The 25,886-nt window shown below is 46.0% G+C and overlaps 1 protein-coding gene across 1 annotated transcript in view; it reads right to left on the minus strand.

Annotated features, from left to right (window-relative positions):
- Nucleotides 1–2,884: 2,884 nt before the first annotated feature.
- Nucleotides 2,885–25,886, minus strand: part of AFF2 (ALF transcription elongation factor 2) — a 306,688-nt gene continuing 283,686 nt past the window's right edge. The window contains exons 15-20 of the mRNA XM_047098309.1: nucleotides 23,593–23,729; nucleotides 18,282–18,353; nucleotides 17,837–17,930; nucleotides 15,691–15,743; nucleotides 10,300–10,490; nucleotides 2,885–7,144 (exon numbers count right to left, since the gene is read on the minus strand). Of these exons, the coding sequence (XP_046954265.1) occupies nucleotides 7,023–7,144; nucleotides 10,300–10,490; nucleotides 15,691–15,743; nucleotides 17,837–17,930; nucleotides 18,282–18,353; nucleotides 23,593–23,729 (669 nt within the window). The 3' untranslated portion in view covers nucleotides 2,885–7,022. The remainder of the gene's footprint in view (nucleotides 7,145–10,299; nucleotides 10,491–15,690; nucleotides 15,744–17,836; nucleotides 17,931–18,281; nucleotides 18,354–23,592; nucleotides 23,730–25,886) is intronic.

Consider the following 25,886-nt stretch of genomic DNA (forward strand, 5'->3'; position numbering starts at 1 on the left):
CTCAACTATTCATTTGTTTAGAGACAGAAAGAGCCCGAGCGGGAAAGCGAAAGCCAGAGCCAAAGCAAGCGAGAAAGTGTGTGTGTGTGTGTGTGTGTGTGTGTGTGTGTGAAAGAGAGAGAGAGAGAGAGAGAGAGAGAGAGAGAGAGAGAAACAGGTCACAACAACAACCACAGCCACAGCCACAACCACCAGCACAAAACCAGAAAAGAAACCAGTCTTTTCTGTGGAGGATCTTAAGGACATCTCACTCAACTAACCAAGTGTGCCAAGGGGAAGAATTTTAGGTATCTTCTGATCCCAAGAAGTGTTACGAGCATCGTATCAATACTGGGCTCACTTTTGATGTATTAATTTTATCTGAAGATGACGCTACATCAAACACTCTCCAGAAGCGCTACTCCGATGAAAATAGGAATCAAAACAGCAATTTGTAGAATTGAATAAATGTGAGGGATTTCATCTCAGACATTTCTCGTTCCAGAATATCTAGAGAGTCGAATCATCCAGGAAGAAAACTCTTTGACAGATTGTCTTGAGACCGAATCGATCTCATTTGTAATATTTGTGGGTGAATATGATTGATTAGTGAGGATGGTTTTGAAATAGGCAATCAGTGGATGATGATGAACATATTTCTAGCTCTCTGTATCCATGCAAACCGGTCCATTGCCTATGGCAACTCTGAGTCCCTGTGTGAGTGTGATGTCAATTAAACCTGACCAGTAGGACAAGCGTTGCATGAACACCATGAGGGGATAGAAGACCCCCCCGCAACTCTGTTATTGCGCTGGCCACAGAAGGAACTGCAGGGGCACAAGAGAGAAAGGCCAGAAAGAAAGAATTAAGACATGGGCCTCCTCCGGGGACTAACATTCGGCCACGGACACAGGCTCAGACAGAACACGGAAATGTTTCAAGACAAATGGGATTGTAGGGCAAGTTCTTCAACCCTTCCAGATACAAACCTCTTATTAACTGCAGAAGATGCACAGGACCAAGAGGATGGGCCCTTTGAGACTTTCTATTCTACTCTCAGGATGATTTATAACGAGGAGGCCTAGGGGTGTGGTGTGTGTGTGTGTGTGTGTGTGTGTGTGTTTAATGAAAACCTCATTCTCTTAGGAAAATATACTGAGGTTTATGCCTTCTTGTTAGTGACCCTGGTTTTCTTTATATTGAGTAGAAAAGGGAATTATTTTGGTTTGGATGCTCATTTCTGAGTATTAGTCATGTAATTGATACAGGAGACGTTCTGGTTTGAATTCAGAGCTAGGACAGTAAGTAGATACTTTTAACTAAAAACACATGTTAAACACATAACTTCGATCTCTAATAACTAAAGTAAAAATCTTCTGAACAGCAGGGAGGTGGGAGAAATACTGAGTTTCCATATTCCGAGAAAACCACACAATGCATTTTGGATTATGCTATTCTCCATAGAGGCCCTAATGTTTCCTAACTACACAAAGGTTGTCATTGGAAGGATTAAGTCATGTATCCGAGTTACATTTATAGGTTAGAAATACCAACTGGAATCTGAAAAGTAACAATAACAGAAAAACACTCACCTATCCTATTTTCAACCAGCCAGGTGGATTTTGTAAGGGCTGATCTCACTGCTGGTTTCCCTTGAGATATGATGACCGCCCGCCCCCACCCCCATTCGTCTGTGCTTTGGTCTCAAGAGGCCATTCTTCTCAGCTGTCTCCTGCTTAAAATCCATAGCTCTTGGGCCATATCACAAACTACCTACAGTCATAGAGGATCAATTCACATTTGAAAGCCATGTAACAGTTGTCACAGAAGAGTACGTGTGTGTGCATGGGTGCGTGTTTGCACGCGTGTGTCCACATGAACGTCAATGTGAAATCTGAACCCTCTTTGAATAGCTGCATTCGGTGGCGTGTTGGAGCTGTCTTGCCCTGTCCCCCAACGTGGCGTGCATCTGCTCCCAAGTCTGTGTTCTGCGACGTCACAGTGAGTAGCTTGGAATCGGCCATGGTGGGGATATTGACGCTACGGAAATTGGCAAATGCTCCAAATCAGGCGCTTTCTGTTCTCACGGGGGCTGGCTGTTAACCATTTTACCAATCCGCCGCTGGTTGCGTGCCAGGCTGGCCAGGGGAGAGGCTAGCTCTCGATCTGGGCATCATGGCACCAGCCTGGCTTCTCTGTGGGTTTCTCCAACGCAGCCTCCTGCCTGGAGCTCCTCCTCCACTGATTTCACAGAAGGGCTGGAGCATCTGGGATACATTTGGCTACCGCTGTCCCCCCCTGGGCTCTACTCTCAGAGATACCGCTCCTATTTGGTAGCCACACGAGTGGTGCCGGCCAAAACCAAAGAGGTAATGCATTTCCAATTCTTACTAAGCTCCGGATATGGCAGCTGGCTTCCTGCTGCAGAGTCTGGAGAACAGTGAGTCCCTCAGTGGGAACAAGCTATCCCCGGCCGAGACCATCCACTGTGGCATTCTTCAGGAGGTTTCCCACAGCTGTCTGCCACCACAGAATCCTGCCCAGGGGCCTGGTAGCAGGCTTCCTTTGCTTCCCCCATTCCCTCCTCAAAGTCTAGTACAAGTCAAAGAGCCAACAAAATTGAGGTCACTGGAGAAAGAGTTTGAAATTTTGAATGATTTTTATTAAACACCATTAGTCTACACTGCACAGTTAATGAAACAGCAAAGCTCCAATCTCTTAGAAGAACGATGATTGATCATGGATCGGAAAAGCAGTTCAGTGTCCCCTAACCCAATGTGAGCCTGATGAATAATGATTCATTAACATCTCATGTCAGAAGCAGAAAGGGGCAAGAACTGCAGCCTGGCCTGCAAGGACTTCCCTACCCTCCACCCCCCCCAACCCCACCCCCCTCCGCCCTCCCCACAATGCAATTTTCTTTGAGTCGATGGATTACAGAGGAAAATGTGATGCTCTTGGTAAAGAGGGCTTCTAGATTTGCAAGGAGGAGAATGGAAAGGGAATTACTTTTTCTTTCCCTGAACATATCAGATGGTAGGATTAATGTCTGAGACCAGCCTATCCGATTAGCCTCCTGCCAGGGTAAATGCCAATTATCGATACACAGATGCCATCTTTGCTGTTGGAGTTTGCTAACACCAAAGAGAAAATGAATCAGGGTTTAATTATGAGAATAAGGCTGTGCGGGTGGAAATGACAGACAACAACAACAACAACGACAACCATAACGACGAAGAGGAGTTTAGTCTGCCAGTTGCGTAACAGAGTAGTGACAACTGGCTCGATATTTTTCCCCCACAGAATTGAATTCGGGGGCACTGAATCGACCCATTCGTTTGATATCGTGCAGCTACATCGTCTCGCCACACAGTTTCTCAATGGGGATAGTGATGCTTCTCTAAGCAAGCAGCTCATTGCCTTACTGAGTAGTCCTACCCAGTGAACCGGTGTGGGTCTCCCACCTGCCAACTCCCGCAGGTGAATTTTATCATGTCTGTTGAGAAGTACGTGAGGGGGAAGCCCTCACAGCTAAATGGATCCTGCCTTCAAAAATGCTTTCCAACTTCAGACTCCAACTTCAACCTCCGGGATGCACATCTGAACAAAACAAACTGCGAATTAGACAGCTTTGGGAAAGATGACAGAGCAAGTATCTTTCCGACGCACTGAGCGGTGCAATGTCCAAATGCAAATCCATGCACTTGGAAACTCAACAAAACACATTTTAGCCAATGGTTTCTAATTTAGCAACTTGGTTATCGACTGAAGATTTGAATCTTTTGATGTCAATGTCAAGTCTTTTAAAAGTTAGCAGCAGCTAATCTGCTTTTCCAATTATGTCATCCAAATATAAAACTACAAGTATTTTCCCAATGCGATTATTAAGTAATTAACAGTCTACAGGCTGGCTAACAACATGCTTACGGCTAAATTCTACCCCGAGGACCACACTAGTATACGCTTTTCAAATTAATCCTACCTACCAAAATCAGACAGTAATATGACAAAACCACTAAAAAATCCAAAGTTAATTAAAAATACAAAGCCAAGCCAACATCCTAACACAAACTCGTCAAACCCTTTGTGGCTGGAGCTTGGGTGACAAAGGAAGGCATGGTGGTGGCCCCACCTGGGTCACGTTGCAGGGCTGAGATCCTTCTGTGTACTCGCTCAGGTTCCCGTTACTCTGCCCGTCGCCCTACCTCTGTGTGCTTATTGAGATGCGTCTCACCAAGCCTCCGTCAAGGTCTCGAGGCAGGATCTCTCACCGCCATCCACATGTCCTATATCCCTCCCACAAACTGGTACACTGAAGAGATTTACTTGACAAAATATCTCAATCCCTCACATCGCCGCACGCCTACGACACAGATCACCATTTACAATGTGATGAATACAGTGCCTAGAAAACAGCAACAGTCCTTAATCGTGAAACCGAAAGACGTCTCATCTCCGGGGATAGGAAGGCAATTCATCCTCCATGTTTAATTGGTTTCTAAGCTGCTTTACAAATAGGTCTTCTAAATAATCAGGTGGTGATCCTGAGCTCAACTGTCAGATGTGATCATCGTGCTGCTGATTTGGCACACACTTTACAGTCACCCACCAGAGGTGACATCAGGCAGCGGGATTCTCTGCTGCCTCCCTGTTGTATGTAAAGTAGATAAAAGGACTCGCTGAAACTAGAGCTACGAGTCTTTCATCCATCCACGAGGCGAGATGCTCGTTTCTCTTGGAAACTGCCCCTCGCATTCTAACATCTAGTTTCTGGAGAGTGAATTTCAAGAAGAATCTACCCCTAAATCCATGATGGTCTAGGATCGTGGTTTAGGCTGAACTTACAAGTCAAGCCAGTGGGCTTCATTATATATAGTAATAGTCAGGCCCTCTACCCGGTAAGCCGCGCAAAACAAACAGAACTTGGGTCACTGAAGCCATCAGCTGAAATTTTATATGTGACACCCACCTTGGGTGTTTGGAGTCTTTCGTATTATTATTTTCCCCATTTAAGAGGCTCAGAGAAGATTCTCTCCGGTTTCATTTGTCTGTGTGCATGTCTGCAGGTGTGTGTGTTGTTGCGGACGCTGCGAATGTATAGCTCAACCGCACCGGGAGCGTAGAAAGTTCTGGGTTCAGCTGCTGGGACGCTCCCAGCAGTCATCTGGCAACGTGGCCTCAGCCATTGGAGTACAACTTCCACAACCTCATTATAAAGCACAGGGTCTTAAACTCAAAGATGACCAGGGCGGAGCTCAGGTCTGGCTCTTTTGCAACCTTGACAATGATGAGAGTGCAGGGCGATCCCTTGCTGTTCCTGTCACAGACTTACAAGACTTGCTTTAAAAATCATACAAGTTTGCACCTCTCGTGTGCCTATGTATTATTTATCTGGTCATCACTCGGTGAACAGAATTCGATAAACTCAACAGATTAAAGGCGACGTGGAATTATATACCAGCAGGTAAGTATAAAGAGCCGACATATGAATAGTGTGCACTATGTGTGGGGGATTCTTCTGGTGAGATGGAACACCAAAGATGATATTTACACTGTGATGTTTGGGGACATAAAATGAATGCAGAGGATCAGAAGGGGTGGGGATAGTTACAAGTGATGTAGAAATGTCTCCAGATTAGGTGGGCTGTTCCCAATCTTCAGGGATCTTTCAAAGAAAGACACATTTTGTTCCGTTGTTGTTAAAAAGCTAGCCAGTATTTAGAGAGTTGAGAGTTTTCTCTGGAATGTTCACGAAAATGATTCCTGTTAATACAGACTTGAATAAAATCAGTGATTTCAGTATTTGAGTCAAAGGCTAATGAGCCCAGAAAAAGGAAAAGGAAATGAAAGATCAAAGAGAAGAAGAAGAAGAAGAAGAAGAAGAAGAAGAAGAAGAGGACAAGGGGGAAGAGGAGGGGGAGGAGGAGGAGGTGGGGAAAGAGGAGGCGGAAGAGAAACACTGTAAAATAGAACATGTGGCTTATAATTGGCAAAGTCCAGATTTTAAAGTCACTAGGAGGCAAGCTGTATATTCTTACTCCTAGGTAGTGATAAACTTGACTTCTGTTTCCAGAGATGTGAGCAAAATACAATAAAAATATCCTGCCAGGAATGGACCTGCCTACCAACTGCAGAACGGCAGAGGTATGGGTTCCCTGGACATTTCCAGACCTCTCCTAATCTCTCATCTCTAAAACTGGAGGGCAGTATTTTGGCTCCTAGGGTGTGCACCCACTTAACTGCCCCTCAAAAGGAGAGCTTTACACAAAGAGAATCCCAGGTGAGGATCTACGCTTTAGAAATAAATGTTGCCACTTCATCTCATTAAAATTTTAAAAATAGGGCATCAGGGAATGGATGCCAGCAAGAAAAGTGCTCTGGTTGTATGCCACGGTATTGTTGAAGAGTGGCATTGCTACGCTCGTCTATTTTCTTAATACTCTTGATTTTACGATGTTGCTACAACATCTAACCAGTGGGTTTTGACAATGAAAATTCTCACCTGGAGACTGGGTCTGTGGGAACCACAAAAGTTTAACAACGGATTCTGAAATACGCTCTCTTCTGGACATAAGAGTAGAGTTTGGGGAATGGCTATTGTTGAAAATTTGAATCTTTGTAGGTCCTTTGTGTCTAAGATCATATATATATATATATATATATATATATATATATATGACATCTCATTTCAGTTCTCAGGAACCTGTTATCATCACAAGTATTTCCCATTCTTTGTTTTGGGTAGTGTGGTCTTAAAACAATACTGTAGGGACTGTGTCATCGTATCAAGCACAAAAAGATGGTGGGATCTGAGAAATGCATACAAAATACTGAAAAATGACTAAGTAATAAAACATATACCGCTCTCAAGTTGTAGTGTCCACTTACAATGACTTCTGTTTTTCACAGGTATCAAAAGAAGTGTAAAAACAAACAGAATCAAAGAGAACTTTCCCAAATGAGTGGAGTTCCACCAGTGACCGTTGGTGCTCTGGTAGAGGTAGAGTGATGGGTGGTGATGCTGGACATGGGGGGAGCACCCACTACAACAAATGGGCATCGATGCGCAGCCAACACAGTCCCTGGCGAACGTAGCGGACGAGATTGGTCATGCTGCTATGCTGGGTCAGGGGCCCCATCAGTGTGTCCAGATCGCCAAAGAATTCTGAAAATCAGAGCAGACGTTGGTCAGGCCTTTAAGGATCATCTCAGCAATATGCGCCAGATTGCGTAAGCTGCCTTCATGCACCAACGCAACCACATGGACGCCGAAAAAGTATTCGTTGTTCATTCATTCATTCATTCGTTCATTCAACAAAAATGTACAGACTACCTCCTGGGGGCCCAAAGCTCCACAGGTATAGGAGGCACTATTATTTTAATCTCTAGGTAGATCTAAAAACTCTGAAGCATAAATAACGTTTGTATGTGTTACTGGGATTAATAAAGCACAATTCCATTTCAATCTGTTGATTCCTGGTAAGTTTTTTCAAATCATGATGTATTTTCTCAGACAGATAGCAGATTCTACAAATACATTGTAATCCTGTGGAGGTTTGTGAGGTATACACACACACACACACACACACACGCACACACACACACATCACATTATATACAAAAATGTATTTGTCTCCATATTTGTATATGTTCATATAATAAAGATACATAACATTTATATATATTGAAATATACACAAAATACATAGATAAAATAAAATGTATTTAAATCTATTTTGACATCACATATACAATTTATATTTTTAGATATTATAAATTTATATTTAGACGGAGGTCCATATACACAAAATGGTAGGGAATGATGGTCGATAGGGTATCGAGCTGTTTGCCACTGCATGTATTACTGAGTTGAAAGTATTCTCCTGTCCTTTTGTCTAAATGAACTGAGTTTACCGATTTTTCTCGGCATGATGCAGACACAGCCAGTGAACCTGGACAGCAATTATAGCCATCGGCATCTAACGCTAAATAAATGTCTAGGAGGCATCTGATGGGGTAAGTCTTATTACCAATTCCTTTAGGGAAGGGAGGTGACCTGCAGATATCTGTCCCTCACAACTCCCACCTCACCCCCAAGGACGTGGATGGCAAGACTACCCGGCTGATTTCCCTCCAGCTGATTGGGAGAAGGGGCAGTGCTGAGACCACACTGCTAACCACGGAGACTGCAGTTGTAGACAGTCTGCTTTGGAGCGGGGTGGGTGGGAGGTATGTGGAAAAGACTAGACGCCTTCATTTGATTATGTGATACTTTTAAACCTGTACTATGCAATACAAGTAACTTCTGCTGATAAAGGACTAAATTATTTTTGGCATCTAAAATACACTGTTACGTAACACGATATTAAGGGAAATGTTCAAGGACCTAGTCATTGTTGAGTGAACGTGAGCCGCGTGTGAGGCAGGACACCCCCTGGGTGTTCTCTGTACAAAGCCCACCGTGGCATTCCTAACTAGATACCCAGGTCACCATTTTCATGACTGCTTCAAGTAAGCATCTGGGGAGGTAGGGAACGGGGTTCTAGACCAAAGGCCTATGTGGACAAGACAGAGGGGGTAAGGGTCTCTGACTCCACGCAGTCAAAAATGACAAGCGTGTGGAACTCAAGGCTTCAAACAGGAGATTCCGAACTGGGCCCTCTCCCCAATCCACTGCAGAGCCCGAGGCCAGCATTCGCCGGGAACATGTTCTTTCTGCTGGTAGAGTGCAGAGTCGTTTTGATTCAGTATCAGGCAGGGAACTTAACAACTCTTGACACACTGTGCTAAGGACAAGATTAGCACCGTTTCCCTTGAACATCAGCACAGCCACCACATCGCTCCTGGAAAGTTCTGCAGTTAATTTAGAAGGAATTACTTTTAACAGATTTTGAAAATGGATGCAATTATGACGGCAATCCATAAATATCGAACTGCCCTCCAGTTACCAATACAAAATAAGATAGAGAAGAGTGGAGGCAGACAAGCTACGCAAGCCTTAAGATGCTTATGCTTTCGCTTGCAGTTCTAGAACTCTTGGATGGGCCTGGCCATCTGGACCAGTTGTCTTTGGATTTTCATAAGCGTAGAAAAGTAGAGTAGTTAAGAACTGCCCACTACTCAGGTAACCGAGGGCAGGAGTTCTCTGAAGGTGAAGGGTTCAGACTCTGGAATCACACGGTTCTAGATCTAATTCCTGCTTCCAACACTAAGAGCTGCGATGTCACGGGTGAGCTTCTTAACCTCACCGAGTCTCAGTTTTTCTTTATCTACAAAACAGGGACACATGAGGCAACAAATGATACAGTGAACAGCACAGTGCCTGGCATGTAGAAGTTGTTGCCCAATTTCTTCCTGGTTACCAATATAACCAATACATGTAAATAGTCCCAGGGCTCGGTGGGAGTGTGTAGCTGGGCTGTGGGTCGAAGTCTCAGGTTACGGAACGTGCTTTGAGAACCACAGAATTTTTGAGTCATATAGATACATAATAACATGGAGTAAGAGAATAAATATTTGTCGGATCTCTTCCTCGTACCTGCCATTTTACACTAGCTGCTTTATACATCATTATATCCATTACAGCAATGGAAGCTAGGAAGCGGCTCATGGATTTCAGCAACTTGCCTGAGGTCGCCCGGCACTGCATGACCCAGGCGGGATTCGAACTTAAATCACCAGGCTTCACAATCTGTACTCCCAGTCCCTGGCCACACGGTCCCACTGCTCTAAACTGCCGGGCGGTCTCTGCTGTCTGATTCTGAAAGGCCCGCAGCTGCGCCCACCTTGACCGTGACTGCTGGGCCAGAATCAGCCACGTCAAATAAGTGGCCAAACAGCACTGGCTCAGTCTCTGGTGAAGCAGGGTCCTCTCCGAGTTTGTTTGTAGCAAAAGCCACGTGTTACCACAGACACAACCTCACCTCTCCAAAAAAAAAAAAAAAAAAAAAAAAGATTAAAGCTGATGACAGAGGCCAACAGGATCTTAATTAATTTGCAAATCATTCTTTTTCACTTGGCCTCGGTTTCTCTGCACTGATCCTTACCACGGGGTGAAAATCTGAAACAGTCATTTGCCAACACATCACAGCTCAGATTAGGTTAAGCTTTGAAAGAGGAAAAAAAAAATCCCAGGGTTTTTGTTCACTCTCTCAGCAAAAAATTGGTCACCGTGTCAGCCCTGAGTTAACCCCCCTCTCCTCATCTACACCCTGGAAGCCCGAGAGACAGAAAGATAAGGCCAGCATGGAAAACTCTAGCCCTTCGGAGCACGGTTGACTCGACCGTGGTCCGCGGACGTGGGGGGAGCAGACACGCATACCTTTGTTCTCTCTTGTCAGTTTGTCGGCCATGTCCCAGTGTTCGTAGCCCCGTAACACGTTGCTGGTGATGTTGACGTGGCTGGCGGCCATGTGGTGAATGCGCTGGGGGATGGTGACCGGGCCGTTGTTACAGCTGCCCATCGCGTTGATGGGAGAGACGTTGTTGAGAGACACCGGGGAAGGAGTGTTCCTGGGGAATGGGGAAGAGACGGGCCCGGTTAGGCTGGCCGTGAAGAGCGACGGCAGGCTGCCAGGCCTCCGGCACCACACCGAGGCCTCACGGGAACATCGCTGTCGCCGCGAGGGTTAGCACGGTGAACACGTATGAAGCTCAAGTGTGGCGAAGCTGGTCCTCAGAGGACGCCCTGGAGCTCCTGCCAGCACGTCTGTTTGCTCTAGAGGCCCAGTGTGGAGAGTTTACTTACTATCACTGCGTTCCAGCCTCGTCTGACCAGCCCACACGCGGCTACGGTGCCAGGCTCCGGGATGAGCCGTGCTTCTCCTTTTCTAACTCAGTTAAACACTGACATCTCACTGCCTCCTGCAGACTCCATATGTACTGCTACTTTCGTTTTCAGATCCCGGAGAGAGCTGGGTGAATGTTTCTCTGGCATTAATTCTATCCACCAATGTAGCTCTGACTTTGAATATATTAACACGAGTTGTGATGTTTCAGAGAGAGAAACGGCTCAGAGCTACAATGATCTCTCTACCTGCTGCATAGGAACGACTGGATGCGCGGTGTTGGGCTATTATCAAAGTGTTTTGTGGAAACCAGCGTGACAATGTGCTCCAAATACAGTCACCACGATAAACAAAATGCAGTTCCTCAAAGCCCCCTCCAGGAGCAGTCTTAGGGATGCTGGAAAAAGTGAGATTCTGAGTATCTCTTTAAGATTCTGGAAGACACGCTACAGGGATGGCTGTTAATTGCTGACCATTCACCCGCACGCTGTTTACAAAGAGAAGTCTTCGCAGTTCCTACTTCGGGCAGAACCAATGTTTGGATATAAGTTTTGGTTTAATTCTGTAACGTCAGCAACAAGGAGTCACCTGCTGTCTGCACATAGCATGCAGGGCCTGGGTGGCTTCCTGGACGCAGGAGCGAGGCCTGTGCACACCCCCGGCCTTCCTATCCGCGCGCACAGAGCAGATGTGCAGCCTACACACGGGATTTGGGGGGACGGCCATCACAAAGTACCAAAACGCTGGAGCGCTGCTAAGCCAATTTGGGAACAACTCACCCTGATGTGCTTGCCTTGAGACTCATGCAGGTTGTGCTGAGCCACATGAAAGCTTTGGTCCATTTTCTGGAAACAGAGTGTATCTTCTGGTATGTTCTAATATGAGGGGGAAAGGGGATCCCCACACTTGCTGTGCACTTGTCTGTAAGACGGAGTGAAGGTTTCCTGCTCTGTTTATAGTTTCTGAGATCTTTTGACACTTCTTGGTAGAAAGATTTATCCTCCAGGGAGGGGTGGGGTGGGGAGACAGACGTCCCAGCTAAGGAACCTAAGCCCAGAAGGGTTAACTAATGACAACGTAAGGCAAGAAAAGAATATGTCCTCATTCGTAATCGCTGGAGGAAAATCACAAGGCTGTCAGGTGTCACGAATGTTGAAAGGGGAACTGTGTGGTGCTGGGGACAAAGTACGTCCTGGAGTCCCAGGACACCTGCATTCTAACCCTGGCCGTGTGCTCCCAGCCATGCCCCTTCCCCTTGCAGAGCCGTTCCTTGACGGGAAGAAAAGCCCCGATTCAGTGATTTCCAATCATGTCCAGAAGTCACGGGGGGAAACACATCATGTCAGTTTACTTTGTACATTTTAAAAAGGACTTTTTAGGGGCGCCTAAGCCTGGGTGGCTCAGTCAGTTAAGCATCGATTTCAGCTCAGGTTATGACCTCATGGTTCATGGGTTCAAGCCCCGCATCGGGCTCTGTGCTGATGGCTCAGAGCCTGGAGCCTGCTTCAGATTCTGTGTCTCCCTCTCTCTCTGCCCCTCCTCCACTCGCATTCTGGCCCTCCCTCTGTGAAAGATGAATAAGCATTAAAAAACTTTTAAAAAGTAAAGACTTTTTTTTAATGTTTATTTATTACTGAGAGAGAGAGAGAGAGAGAGAGCCACCTGGGGAAGGGGCAGAGAGAGGGAGACACAGAATCTGAAGTGGGCTCCAGGCTCCGAGCCATCTGCACAGAGCCCGACGTGGGGCTTGAACCCATGACCTGAGCTGAAGTCGGATGCTTAACCGACTGAGCCACCCAGGCGCCCCAGTAAAAAGGACTTTTTAGTTGATAACAGTGAGGTGCTGAATGAGGGGCTTTCTTTGCTCGTTACTTCCTACTTCCTTGTCAATAACCAGTAGAGGAGGCAAGGAGAGCCAGTGCATGGGTTTGCTTTTGGACATGGCTGGTCTTCCGGGTGGCTCTAGGACTGCCATCCTGCCGGGCGGACCTGCCTGACGCACCGTACTAATGAAAGAATTCAAACCTGCCTAAGGAACTGTGACCCTGGCCACAGGAGCGTGATGCCACACGCATCTCCCGGGGAGGGGGTGGGTGGCCCTCCAACTCCAACTCGGCTCTCGCCCCCTGCTTGGGGTTCCTGGTCCTGTTCTCTTTCTGTGGGTCTACCTGTAGATCCTGTCTTTGTCTTCACACGTTCATGGCACACGCAAATGAGCGTGCACCTGCAGGCGCACACCTCCCGCCATTAGCACACGGGTCCTGTCCACCTGTCTGCCACACTCGCCCTCCCGCTGTTCCTCAGACTCATCAGGCGCCCCGCACTCCAGAAGGTGGTTGCTGTTCCTCTGCCTGGAATGCACTTCCCCGGGTGTCTCCATGGGCTGCTCTCCACGATCCTTCTTGAACATCCCTGTTCAAGACCAGTGTACTGCTCCCCGCCCCACCCCAGACGAGCTTTCTAATGCCCCTTCCTGGTTTCCATTTGCTCTATGACATCTACCACTGTTTTTGCATGCCACGTATTTTCTCCTGCTTTTCTCCAGCAGAAAGTGGCCTCGAGGAGGGCAGGGATCTTTGCCTGTGTCACCCAGTGCTGTGCCCTGCATCTAGAACAGTGCCTGGGGCACATACTATGTACTTAAAGAATGCTAGTTAACGAAATGAATGAACTGTCTTCCCACCACCCCTCTATCATTAGTTAGCATCCAGTACCTGTAAGAGGCTCTGGAGAGGGTAGAACAACGTAGAGCACAAGGAAGGGGGATCAGGTTTATCAAGTGCCTGGCAGGGCGTCCCATCCATAGTACGCACTCAGTGAACACTATTTACCGGGTGAATGAGGAATGAATGGCCCTTTAGCGGAGACAGCAAATAGTCTGGGGGGGGGGGCAGACCCATTCCTTTCTGACAACTGAGGGTAAGTGCCTCCAGTGAAGTGTCCCCCAACAGTGGTGGGCGCTCCAGGGGTGCGACAGTGTGTGCTTTCCGACTCAAATGGTAACCGCGACACCAAATACCGCGGCAACGGCAGCAGCCAACGCTTGTTAAAGTATCTGTGTGCTCAGATATTACCTCTCAGCCTCAGCAAAAGTTTGCCACGCCCCGCTCCGTAGCAAGCAGATTTTTCTTCTGCTTTCTCCAACCGCTTCCTTGCAATTTTCTCCCCCAGCCTTCAAGGTCAGGGGTTGCCGCTTCCGGAAGGTGCCCCGCGAGTCCCTGTGTGGTGCCAGCCACCGTCCTTCGCTGAGGAAGCCAGGCTGTGGTCTTGCTTGCACACGAGAAGCCTTCCCTGACCATCTAGGGAGGTCCAAGCTCTTTCTCCCTTGGGCTTCCACAGAACTTTCTTCCCACCTGTCACCTTCCTGGGCTGGACCGTGTGCTCCTGGACTGCAGGCATTACATCGAATTCAGCTGTGTCCCCAGCCCCTCATACGGAGACGCGCCCCAAGTGCTAAATGAATAGGACGTAACCCCTGGGTGACCATTTTGAGTTGCCTCACTCAAAATTTCTATGGCCTGCGAAAGGGAGCGTGCTCTCTTCAGACAGAAGCTGCTTAAAACATCCTTTCAGGAGGCTTTTAATGTGACTTCACAAGCTTAGGATGTGTTTGAGTTCTTTCGTTTCAGAATTAAAAAAATTGTTCTTCCCCAGAAATCCTTTAATGGCTGCTTACCTGAACTTGCCCTTGCTTTACCCTGTGCTCAGAGAAAATAGCTTTCCCTGGGCCTTTCAGTGGTTATTTTTATTTTCCAAACTTCCAGACAGAAGCATTCTTTTGCTTTTGTTGTTCGATATAAAAGTAAGACTTAATCAACAATTTAAAGGATACTTCCAATACAGTAATTGAGTTAATGTGCAGGTTTTAATGGGTCTGTTCCCTCCGTCTGAATGTGTGAACGATCTCAGAGCAGAGTTCACGTCCCACGGCTCTGGGAGTGCGCTTTGTGGAGATTTATAAAGTGGCAGAGGAGACTATTTTACTCTGGAAGAAACGTATGGATCAGAGATACCAGAATTTGGAGATGATGAAAAATGGGAAAGAGCATCTCTTTGTGGAAGTTGCCCCTCCCACTGGGGGTGGGAGGTGGGTCTGCGGCGGCGAGGGAGGTCCGGGAATCAGAGGAAACACTTGATGGTCAAGCACAGAAAGGCAGCCGTGTGGCCAGGTCCCAGGCAGACGCTCCAAACCTCCCTCTTAGAAGGTACGTGTGTTCACAGGGGCCTCGGAGGCTGTCGGGTCCAGCCCTTTCATCTCAGAGAGAAACACGGCCAGTGAGGGGGAGGGGCCACTCAGGCCACGGGGAGCTCTGGACAGAGGGAGGGGCCCAGGACCCGCTCCAGGAGGTTCTGACTGCCACCTGCTGCAGGGAGACCGGGCGGCCCGCGGGAGTGGGTGGGTCCATCGAGCCTTACGCCAGCGGTATAGCAGGTGGTTTTATGTATTTTAGGTCAGGCTGTTTTAGTATTAATATAAAAATCACCACGAAGGCTCAGATAATTGGCTGACTAAGTGCCTTCACGTTCTCAGCACTATTATGCCTTTGGTTTTATTAAACAGCACTTACTATACATCAATGAATATTTCATTGGTCTTTCATTACTGAGTGAATCATTGAAAAATCACTGCCGCGGAGTTAACTTTACCCTGCCTCTCTTGAAATGGCATGGTGCTTGCCATCTCATTAACAGATATTTTTATGGCCATAATTTGGCTTCAAGATCACACAGTTAAAGAAATTTGGAATGCCACCATGTTAAACTTTTCTGTCTGGCCGTTAGCTGAAAGCTGACTAGAATTTCGTGGGCACCAAAATTACTCTAGTCTCAGAATTGACCTGTGCTCCTGAGCTGTCAATACAAAATATCTGGGGTCTATTAAGTCCCCTGAGTTTCTGAAAAAGCAATTTTCATGAGATACTTACTTTCCATTGCCTACCCAGGGAGACGGTATCTGAGCGACTTTTGAAGCATTTTGCTACAAAAGAGAGAGAGAGAGAGAGGGACGTAAGGACATCTATTTTGTGTTTTATTAATTCAGAAACAGATGGAAGTGTGATTTAGAGTACATTAATATTGATTGCAGCATTTCGGGAATGCACACTATGACACACACTCGATGAAAATAGCTGGTTAGGATAATTAGTGGGCTCCAATCAGGACCATGAAAGTCACTTGATGAAAGATCGTATACACTAAAAGGCCCAGTGAAATCAGACTCAGTTCTCCAAGAAGTGGTTTAATTATCCTCATCTGAAATTTATTCTGCAAAACAAGCTCTTCAGAGTGCTGGCAAGCTTTTCTCCCGCAGCTCCCCTGGCAAACTTGTTCCCCGGGAGGCGAGGTGGCCCGTAATTTCTGCTATCCCAGGAAGGTGCCGGGAGGCAGCAGCGGCCTTGTGTGGTCGATTCGGTTGCGAATCACCTTGATTTGCTATCTTGACAGGCCAATCCCTGTTTGGCAATGCAACTGGCCCAGGGCCGCGCTGCCTTGGGACACTAAAGCATCCTTCTCTCTGAACGGGACCGGGCTGGTCTCAAAACCGGGCCTTCTGCATTTGGCGGAGCACACACTTCGCGGCTCTCAGCACCACCGCCTCAGGACAGTGTCCGGCTCATTAGAATGACCTCCCCAGGTCAGAGCCCAAGGGGCACAGGACCAGGACCCCCGGGGGCACTGAACCCGACTCAGGCTGGCCTTTGCAGCGTCAAGACCGAGCTTACGCTCTTCCATTGCCTCCTGGGTTCCGGTCCAGCCCCCTTTGCAAATGGGGTGCTGGGCAGGGTGGGCATTTTCAGGAGCCCAGTGAGCACGCAATACTTCTCTGGAGACTCCAGGTTTTAATCTAAAAGAAGTTCAACACGCTGCCGGAAGAGCGACTTATTTAACATCTGTTTGGTATCACACTTGGGGGGATGGGACCCAGAACTCTGCTCTCACAAGCCCTCCAGGGCATCTAAATGCCCACTCAGGTTCGACGACCGCTTTCTAGAGCACGGCTGGAGACCCGTGGACACAGGAAGGGATGGGCAGCTGTCGTGTGCCACCCGTTCAGCTACGTGAGCACCAGCTCCACGGCACGGTGAGGCCTTGGCGAGCTTGCCCTCTTCCCCACCCTAGTCAGCGTCCTCACACAGCTGTGCGATGTCACTCATGGGACTCGGGTGACGCATGTGAGGCCATGACTGGATTCATTTCAAATAACTTCTTTGGTGCAATTTAGTCAAGCAGTCTCATGCACTTGGCAGAAATAATAATAATAATAATAATAACAACAATAATAATAATAAAATCATCCTTCCCTTTTATGGCCGGACCAACAGGAACCTTGAGCCTTCTCAAGTCTAAATCATGGTCAGTGTTGGGGGGCAAATGAAGCAGAAGCTTCACAGATCATCGAGCCAGTGACACTTTAGAGGCCAGACTAAGCATCAGGCTGGTAGTTTTTATCTGGGCTCGCTCTCCAATTCTGGCACTCTCTTTGCAGTTAAAATACCTTTTTGCTTTTTGCTTGCAAATTAAAATTTCCAGCTCCCTAGATGATGGGTTTCTTTCTTTCTTTCTTTCTTTCTTTCTTTCTTTCTTTCTTTCTTTCTTTCTTTCTTGTGTGCTAATTTATTTTGGTAACCAAAGCAATCAGTTGTTTTAAAGTGCAGCCACCATACTCCAAGGCTCCCCACGGCCAAAGGGAATGGCTATCCCCCCAGAGCCTGGGGTGGCTGCAGTGACTTCTCTCACTGTTGAGAAACTTCGGGACTGGCCGTTCACTTAACACGGCACTGGTCACAGCCACAGTCACAACCTGTGTCCCCTGGTGGGTCCGCCACGCACAGTCGGGGAGAAGGCATCGTTCCCCTGACTGCAACCAGGAAGATGCGAAGTGCCATTTTGCTTGGACCAAACCTGAGCTCTCTGCTGAGCCCTGAGGGAGAGGCAGGAGGGCCACGGCCGGTGGGCATGCTAGGTGAAGCCTTTGGCAGCAACGACCTTGACATTTAATAACATGCCTGCCACGTCTCATTAGTGATTTTATTCACTCGGTACTTACAAATTATACAAAATAAGGATTACCTTAAAATATTCCATCAGTGATCTGGAGTACTTCATGGCATGGTCCTTCTTCAGCTTAAACATCCGCAAGTAGAGAAGTGATAAACATCTGTAGCTGTGGTGATGAGGAAGGATTATGTTAATGCCGGTGCGTAATGAAAGCTACACGTTGTCAACAAAATGCTGATTCATAGTTTGCGGTTCCCCTCCTACGGTTCTTGAGGAACACCAGTGCAAAAAGAAAAATTTTCAAAAGAGAAGGGGTAAGCATTAAAATCCCATCTTGATAAGGCTATAAATTAGGAGAGTAAATGTTTAGTCAGCGACTGAAGAAATCCATTAGTTATCCTTTAATAGTTTAATGGAAAACAAGAATAATGATCTGGGGTAAGCAGCTTAAGTCGATCTGGAGTTTTCAAATCCTTCTGTGACATTTCAGCTGTTTCATAGCCTCCATGAGACTTACCATAATACTGCCAGCTTTTTGTCCCCGTCCGAAGCCAGGGGGCTTGCAAAGTTCTTCAGTCTCATCGCGTACCTTTGGAGAGAAAGGACAAGCTCGAGTGCCATCTGTGTGACCCCTCAGAAACTCCCATGCCTCGGTGCCACGTTTGCTCTGCGTGGGAGAACGAAAGCACGGGCGAGAGCACGCTTTCCTGGACACGTGCAAAATGACGATGGACAGAGTGACATACAGAAGGGAGCTCTGGAGAGGTCAGCTGAAGCGGGAGCCCGTGTGCCAGGGCAGGGCCGTGGAAGGTCTGCTAAACGCCGGCAAAGGCATAAGAAAGAACGAAAGCTTGCCATTTGCCAGGACATGGACGGAGCTGGAGAGCATACTGCTTAGTGAAATAAGTCAGAGACAGACAAATTCACTCGTATGTGGAATTTAAGAAACGAAACAAACAAGCCAAGGGAGGAAAAAAAAAAGAGAGAGAGAGACAAACCGAGAAACATTCTTCACTCTAGAGGACAAAGTGATGGGGAGGGATGGGGAGATGTGACGGGGGATTGAGGAGGGCACTTGTGATGAGCACAGGGTGACGTATGGAAGTGTTGGATCACTATACTGTGCACCTGAAACTAATAGGACATTGTAGGTTTATTAACTGCAATTTATTAAGGGGCAGAGAGACAGGGAGACACAGAATGTGAAGCAGGCTCCAGGCTCTGAGCTGTCAGCACAGAGCCCGATGTGGGGCTCGAACTCGCGAACTGTGAGATGGTGCCCTCAGCTGAAGTTGGATGCTTAACTGACTGAGCCACCCACGTGCCCGCTAACTGGAATTTAAATAAAAACTTAACAAAATAAAAACAAGTGCTGGCAAAAGGCTGTTTCTAGGACCACTCTAGCTAAAGACATTCCTGGCTTGCCACGAGAGGTGGCCACAAATGTCAGTCTCAGCTGACTTTATGACAGACGAGGTAAATAATACACGACTCTGTGTGACACGGGCATGGGGAGCCCACAATCACGCAGTGAAAGAGGTCTTTTCTAATGGCTCGGCTTTTGAATATATTCTTATAGAAAGTGGTTTTTTTTGTTTTGTTTTGTTTTGTTTTGTTTTTTAAAAGGAAGGTCGATTTCACAGCATTTGAAGGTCTAAGTGCCCTTAATTTATGGTGCTGGTATATTTTGTCTTTCCATTCTCTTTAATTGTTACTGTTCCACACTGGGGTGATCAAAGGTTGAGCAGCTCTCATTTTTTTTCTTCTAGCTGAGCACATCCCATTCTGGGCATTTAGACTCTTGAAAATCAATTCATTGCATAAAATCATTGTCTGAGCTTTAATGCAATTTCACAGGTACCTGTGGAGGAATGAGTAATGGAGTTCAGTGTTGCAGAAGGAAGCTGAAAGTGTGCAGGCAGCGTGGACTAGTTCTCATTTACGAGAAGGTGATGGGGAGCCTGTACCACAGACTCCCTGTTTTCGACAGCCTCTCCGGAACACCAGCACCCCTGGGCTTGCCCCCCAAGACTCGGCGCCCCGTCGGCATGCTGTTATCACCCTGCTCTCCTGGCTACCGCTCCACTTCTGCTGAGGGAACATTTTCCAACAAAAGGACCTGAGCACGTGATGTGGGTCCCTTCTGTCGTTGCCATATTAAGCAAAAGGAGTTTTATTATGTAATAAATCAAACTGTCTTTGACAGTTGGATCGCTGAAATGTCAACTCATTGTGATGCCCCACTTGTTTGCACAAATACATTTCTATTGCAGACTCCCAGGGCTCAGAGCAACTATAATTACTTGGAGGAAGAAAACTGGGCTCTCTCTCTGTGGCCAGCATACTGTCGGAGAGAGAGTAATAAAAATCTCTGCAACACAATATTATGCTACTAAAAACTATGTTCATATTACAGTCTCTCCATAATTGCAACTACTTTCAAAGACCTAGTTGCTTTAGCCCATTTTATTCTCAACTGAAATTTCTCTCTCTCTCTCTCTCTCTCTCAAAAAAAAAACAATTAGACACACACATGCTTTACAGAAAATATAAAAACTGTCCACGTAGAGAGAGGGCACACAAAGAGGTGCATGTAAAACTGGGGCAATCTGAACAAAGTCCATGGATTTTATCGGCGTTGGGGGAAACGGGAGAGTGGGGCCACAGGAACTTATGGTATCATTTCTCACAACTGCACAGGAATCTACAATTCACTCAAAAATAAACTCTAAAAATATTGACTTTAAACTAAATGTTCAGGGGCGCCTGGGTGGCTTAGTCAGTTAAGCATCTGTCTGACTCTTGGTTTCAGCTCAGGTCATGATGTCATGGTTTGTGAGTTCGAGTCCCATGTTGGGCTCCATGCTGACAGCATGGAGCCTGCTTGGGATTCTCTCTCTCTCTCCCTCCCTCTCTCTTTCTCTCTCTCTCTCTGTCCCTCCCCCACTCATGCACTCACACCCCCTGCCCAAAATAAATGAATAAACTTAAAAAACAAAAAACGTGCATACATTCTCCATTGACTTTCACCAGGTTCTACTGAGATATACTCCTGGGGGGAACAAACTATCACATAATGAGAAGACAACAACAGCTGTGCTTGGAAACAAATATTTTTTGCTACATAATTATGGAAAAAGACGTGTTTTCTAATGGAAATAAATATTACTCAAAGATTCACATTGCATTTTTACCAAGAACAAGATATGTTCTGCTTTTATATTTTTAAGACAGCATGTTTTTTTTTCCTAAAAGAAAATGAGTTAGAAAGAAAAATAGAGCGAGATAGAAAACACCCATAATTTCACCCTACTGCAGCTATGATCTCATTTCCCTTCCAGGTTAGTCCACAAGCAGAAACATGCTTTTCATGGTCAGCAATGTTGTGTGTATATAATTCTGCAGCTCGTTTTTACTTTAACATTGTATTATAAACATTTTCATGCAGCTACATAGTCTCCGTCATTGTTGCAATTCAATGGCTGCAAAGAATTCTGTTGAGTGTACTACAGTGTAATTACTTACTCTTCTGTGATTGATTATTTGGTTTGCTTCTAATTGTGTACTATAATATATGCCAAACTGAAAACCATACAGATAACTTGCTCTACTCTTGCAATTATTTCCTTCAGTACAGGAAATTCAAATTTCCAGAAGTTGAATTACTGGCTGAAAAGGTATAAATGCTCATTTGTAGAGGTTTCCAGCAAAGGAGAGGCCTAGGTCACCATTATTGTGTGTGTGTGTGTGTGTGTGTGTGTGTGTGTGTGTGTTAACACTAGGTATTAGCATTTTTATATTTTCTTGTTAATTTAAAAAGTGCCTTTTTTAAAGTCTGCATTTTTGGAAGGATAGAGAACATGAATTTTCTCCATGTTTCTTCACTAATATTGCCCCTCAATTTTTTTAAAATTTATTTATTTTGAGATGGGGGGAGGAACACACACACACACAGAGAGAGAGAGAGAGAGAGAGAGAGAGAGAGAGAGAATCCCAAGCAGGCTCTGTGCAGTCAGTACAGAGCCTGATGCGGGGATTGATCTCACAAACCCTTGAGATCGTGACCTGAGCCAAGATCAAGAGTCAGACGCTTAACCAACTGAGCCACCCAGGTGTCCCACCCCTCAATTTTTTTTATGTTTGTTTATTTATTTTGGAGGGGGGGAGAGAGAGAGAGAGAGAGAGAGAGAATGTGCACAAGTGGGGGATGGGCAGAGACAGGGAGAGAGAGAGAATCCCAAGCAGACTCCGCTGTCAGCACAGAGTCCGATGCAGGGCTTGAACTCATGAACCGTGAGATCACGACCTGAGATGAAACCAAGAGTCAGAAGCTTAACTGACTGAGCCACCCCAGTGCCCTGCCCGTCAATTTTTAATCCTTATAAGTTTTGCGAGAATTTTCATCTTGTGCATCTTGGAAAATCCCTGGCAGCCTCGAATACACTGAGAAATCAATTTCCCCTTATAAAGCTACAGAATGGCAGTGGTGGCTTTCACAGAGCATAAAGTAAGTCCGAGAGATACTTCACATGCTTCTCTGAACACAGAAAATTGGAAGGTGGCTGCCTGGCCTGGCAAGGTGAGGCTGCTGTCCTCATAATCTCCTTACTTTTGTGGCTTTAACTTAATCATCTGATTCTATGCAAGCATAGTTTTTTTTTTTTTTTTTCTTTAGAATAGTCCACACTCTTTTGATCTTTTGGAGTGCTTTTCTGGGAAAATATGCATGCTAAACGTGTCCAGTGTTTGTCTGAAGGTTTAATTACAAGGGCCTCAGATTTGTAACCGTTTATGCAGACACGTGCAACATAGTAAAAACTAGGCCCAGCATAATCAATTAATGGAGCCAGAGGTGACCCGGAAATAAGGACCTATCAGGTAAAGAACGGCTCACTCAATCTCAAAAGCAATTATTTACTCCATCCAGCAAATGATGGTGCTTTCCCACTATTCAGAAGTGGATTAAATTATTTTACAAATATCTGCAGGTTACCGGAAAATACCATGATGGGCCTTTCTTTTCTTTCTCCTTCTTCCAGGAATTTTTCTGATTACCCACAAATTCTCCTCCATAGAGACCAACAAGAGGCCCTCCCCCTGCTACCACCTTGTCTGTTTCCCTGAAATGCCAGACACATGGGAAGTTTACTGTGCACCTGTGGCCTTAAATGTCAACTCTGCGGCCCCTCCTTTTTACAATTTTTTAAAATGTTTATTTTATTCTTGAGAGAGAGACAGAGCGTGAGCAGGGGAGGGGCAGAGAGAGAGGGAGACACACAATCTGAAACAAGCTTCAGGCTCTGAGAGGCCAGCACAGAGCCCGACGCAGGGGCTCGAACTCACAAACCGTGAAATCACGACCTGACCTAAGATGGATGTTTAACCGACTGAGCCACCCAGGCGCCTGTAATCATGGCCCCTTTTTAATAACTGAGGCAGAAATACTTAGAAAACATGGTTTATAACAGGAGTCCCGATAGTGCCACCTTTCTTGAATTGTGCTTTGGAAAGGCAAGTGTCAATGCCAAATGGTAAAATTATCACACTTCACTTCCACCCACCACGTTTCCATTTTAATTTTATGAATGTTGCAAATTATAACACTCACATTATAACCTCTGAAGGGGGTCATTTATCAAGGCAGTGTCCATCAACTATAAATTTTCCATGACGTTAATCAAATGGTAAGAACTAATTATGATGGCTTCTAAGAAGAAGACGCACGGGACAAACCATTAGGAGGAGGAAATGATATTTTTGGAAAACATAGCAGATTCTAATTATGAGGGAGACGAGCTTAGGAAGATGGCTTTGGAAAGGCCATGAACCTGAGGAGCTCCACGGTCTCAGAGTACATGGTGTACGGAGACTTGGCTTCCAGAGGGTCGCGCTCCATCGCATTGCCGCATTCGGTGAACGACAGGGCTGCGTCGGCGTAATTCACGGCTTTGCCAAATTTCTCAAACTGAAACGGGAAGATCGCTCGTGAGCACGATATTGCCTCTCTTCTCCCTCTTATAAAGGAGTGGATCTCAACCTGGGGCAATTTTCCACCCCCCACCCCCGGGAACATTTGGCAACGTCCAGAGATATTTCTGGTCATGAGCACGAGGCCGGAGAGACTGCCACACATTCCCCAAGGCACAGGACAGGCCCCGCGACGGAAAGAGGAGTCCATGTGTGACTTTGTATCGACAATGACGCAGCTGATTTAAGGTTCTATTGTCATGACACTGGCGCTGGTTGAGAAGAGAAAAGGCGGCCAAGGTGGCGCGCGTGTCGTGGTGGTGTTATCATATATTTGTGGTACTGTTGTCGTCAGTATTTTTTAGTGGCCCGGCATGCAAATCACTGCCTTGGCTAGTTTCTATGCAGTGAATGGACTAGCCTGGTCACTGCAGGGTCCTATGGACAGACCTTGCAATGAACTCTGCTTTTGGTAAGGCTCCTGGACCAAGTCCATGTACAGTCTGTGCTTGGAACTCTTTGGGAGCACGTTGACTCCCACCCCAGGAGAAGGGTAACAAATTGACGCTATTGTCATGACAAATGTGAGGCTTCAGTGCGACTGTTGACAATAATCACATCACTTTCATTGTAAATGATGGTCTGAAATAGCGTGTCAAAAAGCCAAAAAATATAGCACTACTAAATATTTTAGTTTAGTAAAATTTTATTGCAAAAGGTTTTAGCCCTGATAATGGTCATGATTAAACTGACTTAGACATACTGATTTCTTTTTTATGTGTAATGAATATTATATATGACACTTTTATAGTGAGTATTTTATAACAGTGTTTAATGTTTTCAATTTTTGATAGCGGCATGTAAGAATTCCACTAATACGGAATTTTATGGAAAAGAACCAGTATAATGCAGACTTAGTTATTTTAATTTTCTTGTATACCTTTTATCAAAAATTTTCTTGCGACTGTCAAGGTTTCAATTCTCAAAATGGCAGAGAGGCTGTCTCTAGCAAAGGATTAAGTACAATCGCTTGTTGTAAATGACTCTATAACAAATGTTCTTCGGCTTTTACATACCGCAGGAATTCTGTGGTTTCCTTACTGTAAGCTGTTGTGGGAAAATACTGGTTTCAACCAAATTCAAAGTGATTTGATGAAAACCTGTGTGTGTATATGCAAACTATCTCCTTCTTCTCTTGCCTTACAACATTATTTCCTTAGGTAATCCAGCTCCAACTGACTCTCCCATGGGGAAATTAATCTTTACATCCTGAGTTTTCAAAGTGACTTTTCATTCACAAACCCATAGCTGCAAGGCTGCTTAAAGATCTCCTAGCCCAAACCTCTCTTTTTTTCCAAGACAAGAAACTGAAGTCCAGGTGGAAAATTACATGGCCATAGTGCCAATCAGTGGCCAGGTCGCGCCCCCTTCCTGGGCCTCAGTTTCTCCATCCATGAAACGAGGGGCTTGAACTACAGAGGGGCTTCTAGCCCTGACACAGATATAAGCCTAGCAAAGATATCTTCCTCTAGATGAGTGTTTCTCCACCTTTTTTCCATCATTACTACCTCACCTCTGGCTACTGAGGGAGCTATTTCAGATATTTTTTTCACACAGCTCCACTGAAATTCCAATGCCAAAAATATATTCATTATCTCTTTATGTACTGTGGCCTGGGGGGGGGGCAGGTCACACACCATTGCGATGTCTGACTTTTTTACTTTACCCCCCAAAACTGGTTTTTGCCCCCATGTGGGGGATGAAATCCCCACAAATGAAAATGCATTTTCTACATGGCTTAGACCAAGAGTGATTTTGGGGGTACACATAAAGACGACAGTGGAAGGTACAGAGTATTAGTTCTTAATCACACATATGTATCTCTGTGGCTGTGATGCTTCTCAGTTCTTTTAAATCTCACCCACATGGTCTCCTCTGCACATCCCACTCTTCCTGAGCCCACGGACCAGCTTGTCAAGAGAACGTTTATGTGCTCCCTTGCCCTGATTTTGACAGGGTCGACCCCAGAGCACTTCTGTGCTGCTGCGGAGTTGAGGACACACCTTCCATATCACCGGCCCCCCATACAATGGTCACAGGCACCGTCTCCCCAGCATCTCTGGTGGAGCTGGACCCGAGCCTGCTTTGTCTTTTT

This window comes from Lynx rufus, unplaced genomic scaffold (assembly GCF_022079265.1).
Source record: "Lynx rufus isolate CCGP_SWC_20201006 ecotype Redwood Valley unplaced genomic scaffold, mLynRuf1.p SCAF_46, whole genome shotgun sequence".
In the NCBI taxonomy this organism is placed as follows: domain Eukaryota; kingdom Metazoa; phylum Chordata; class Mammalia; order Carnivora; family Felidae; genus Lynx; species Lynx rufus.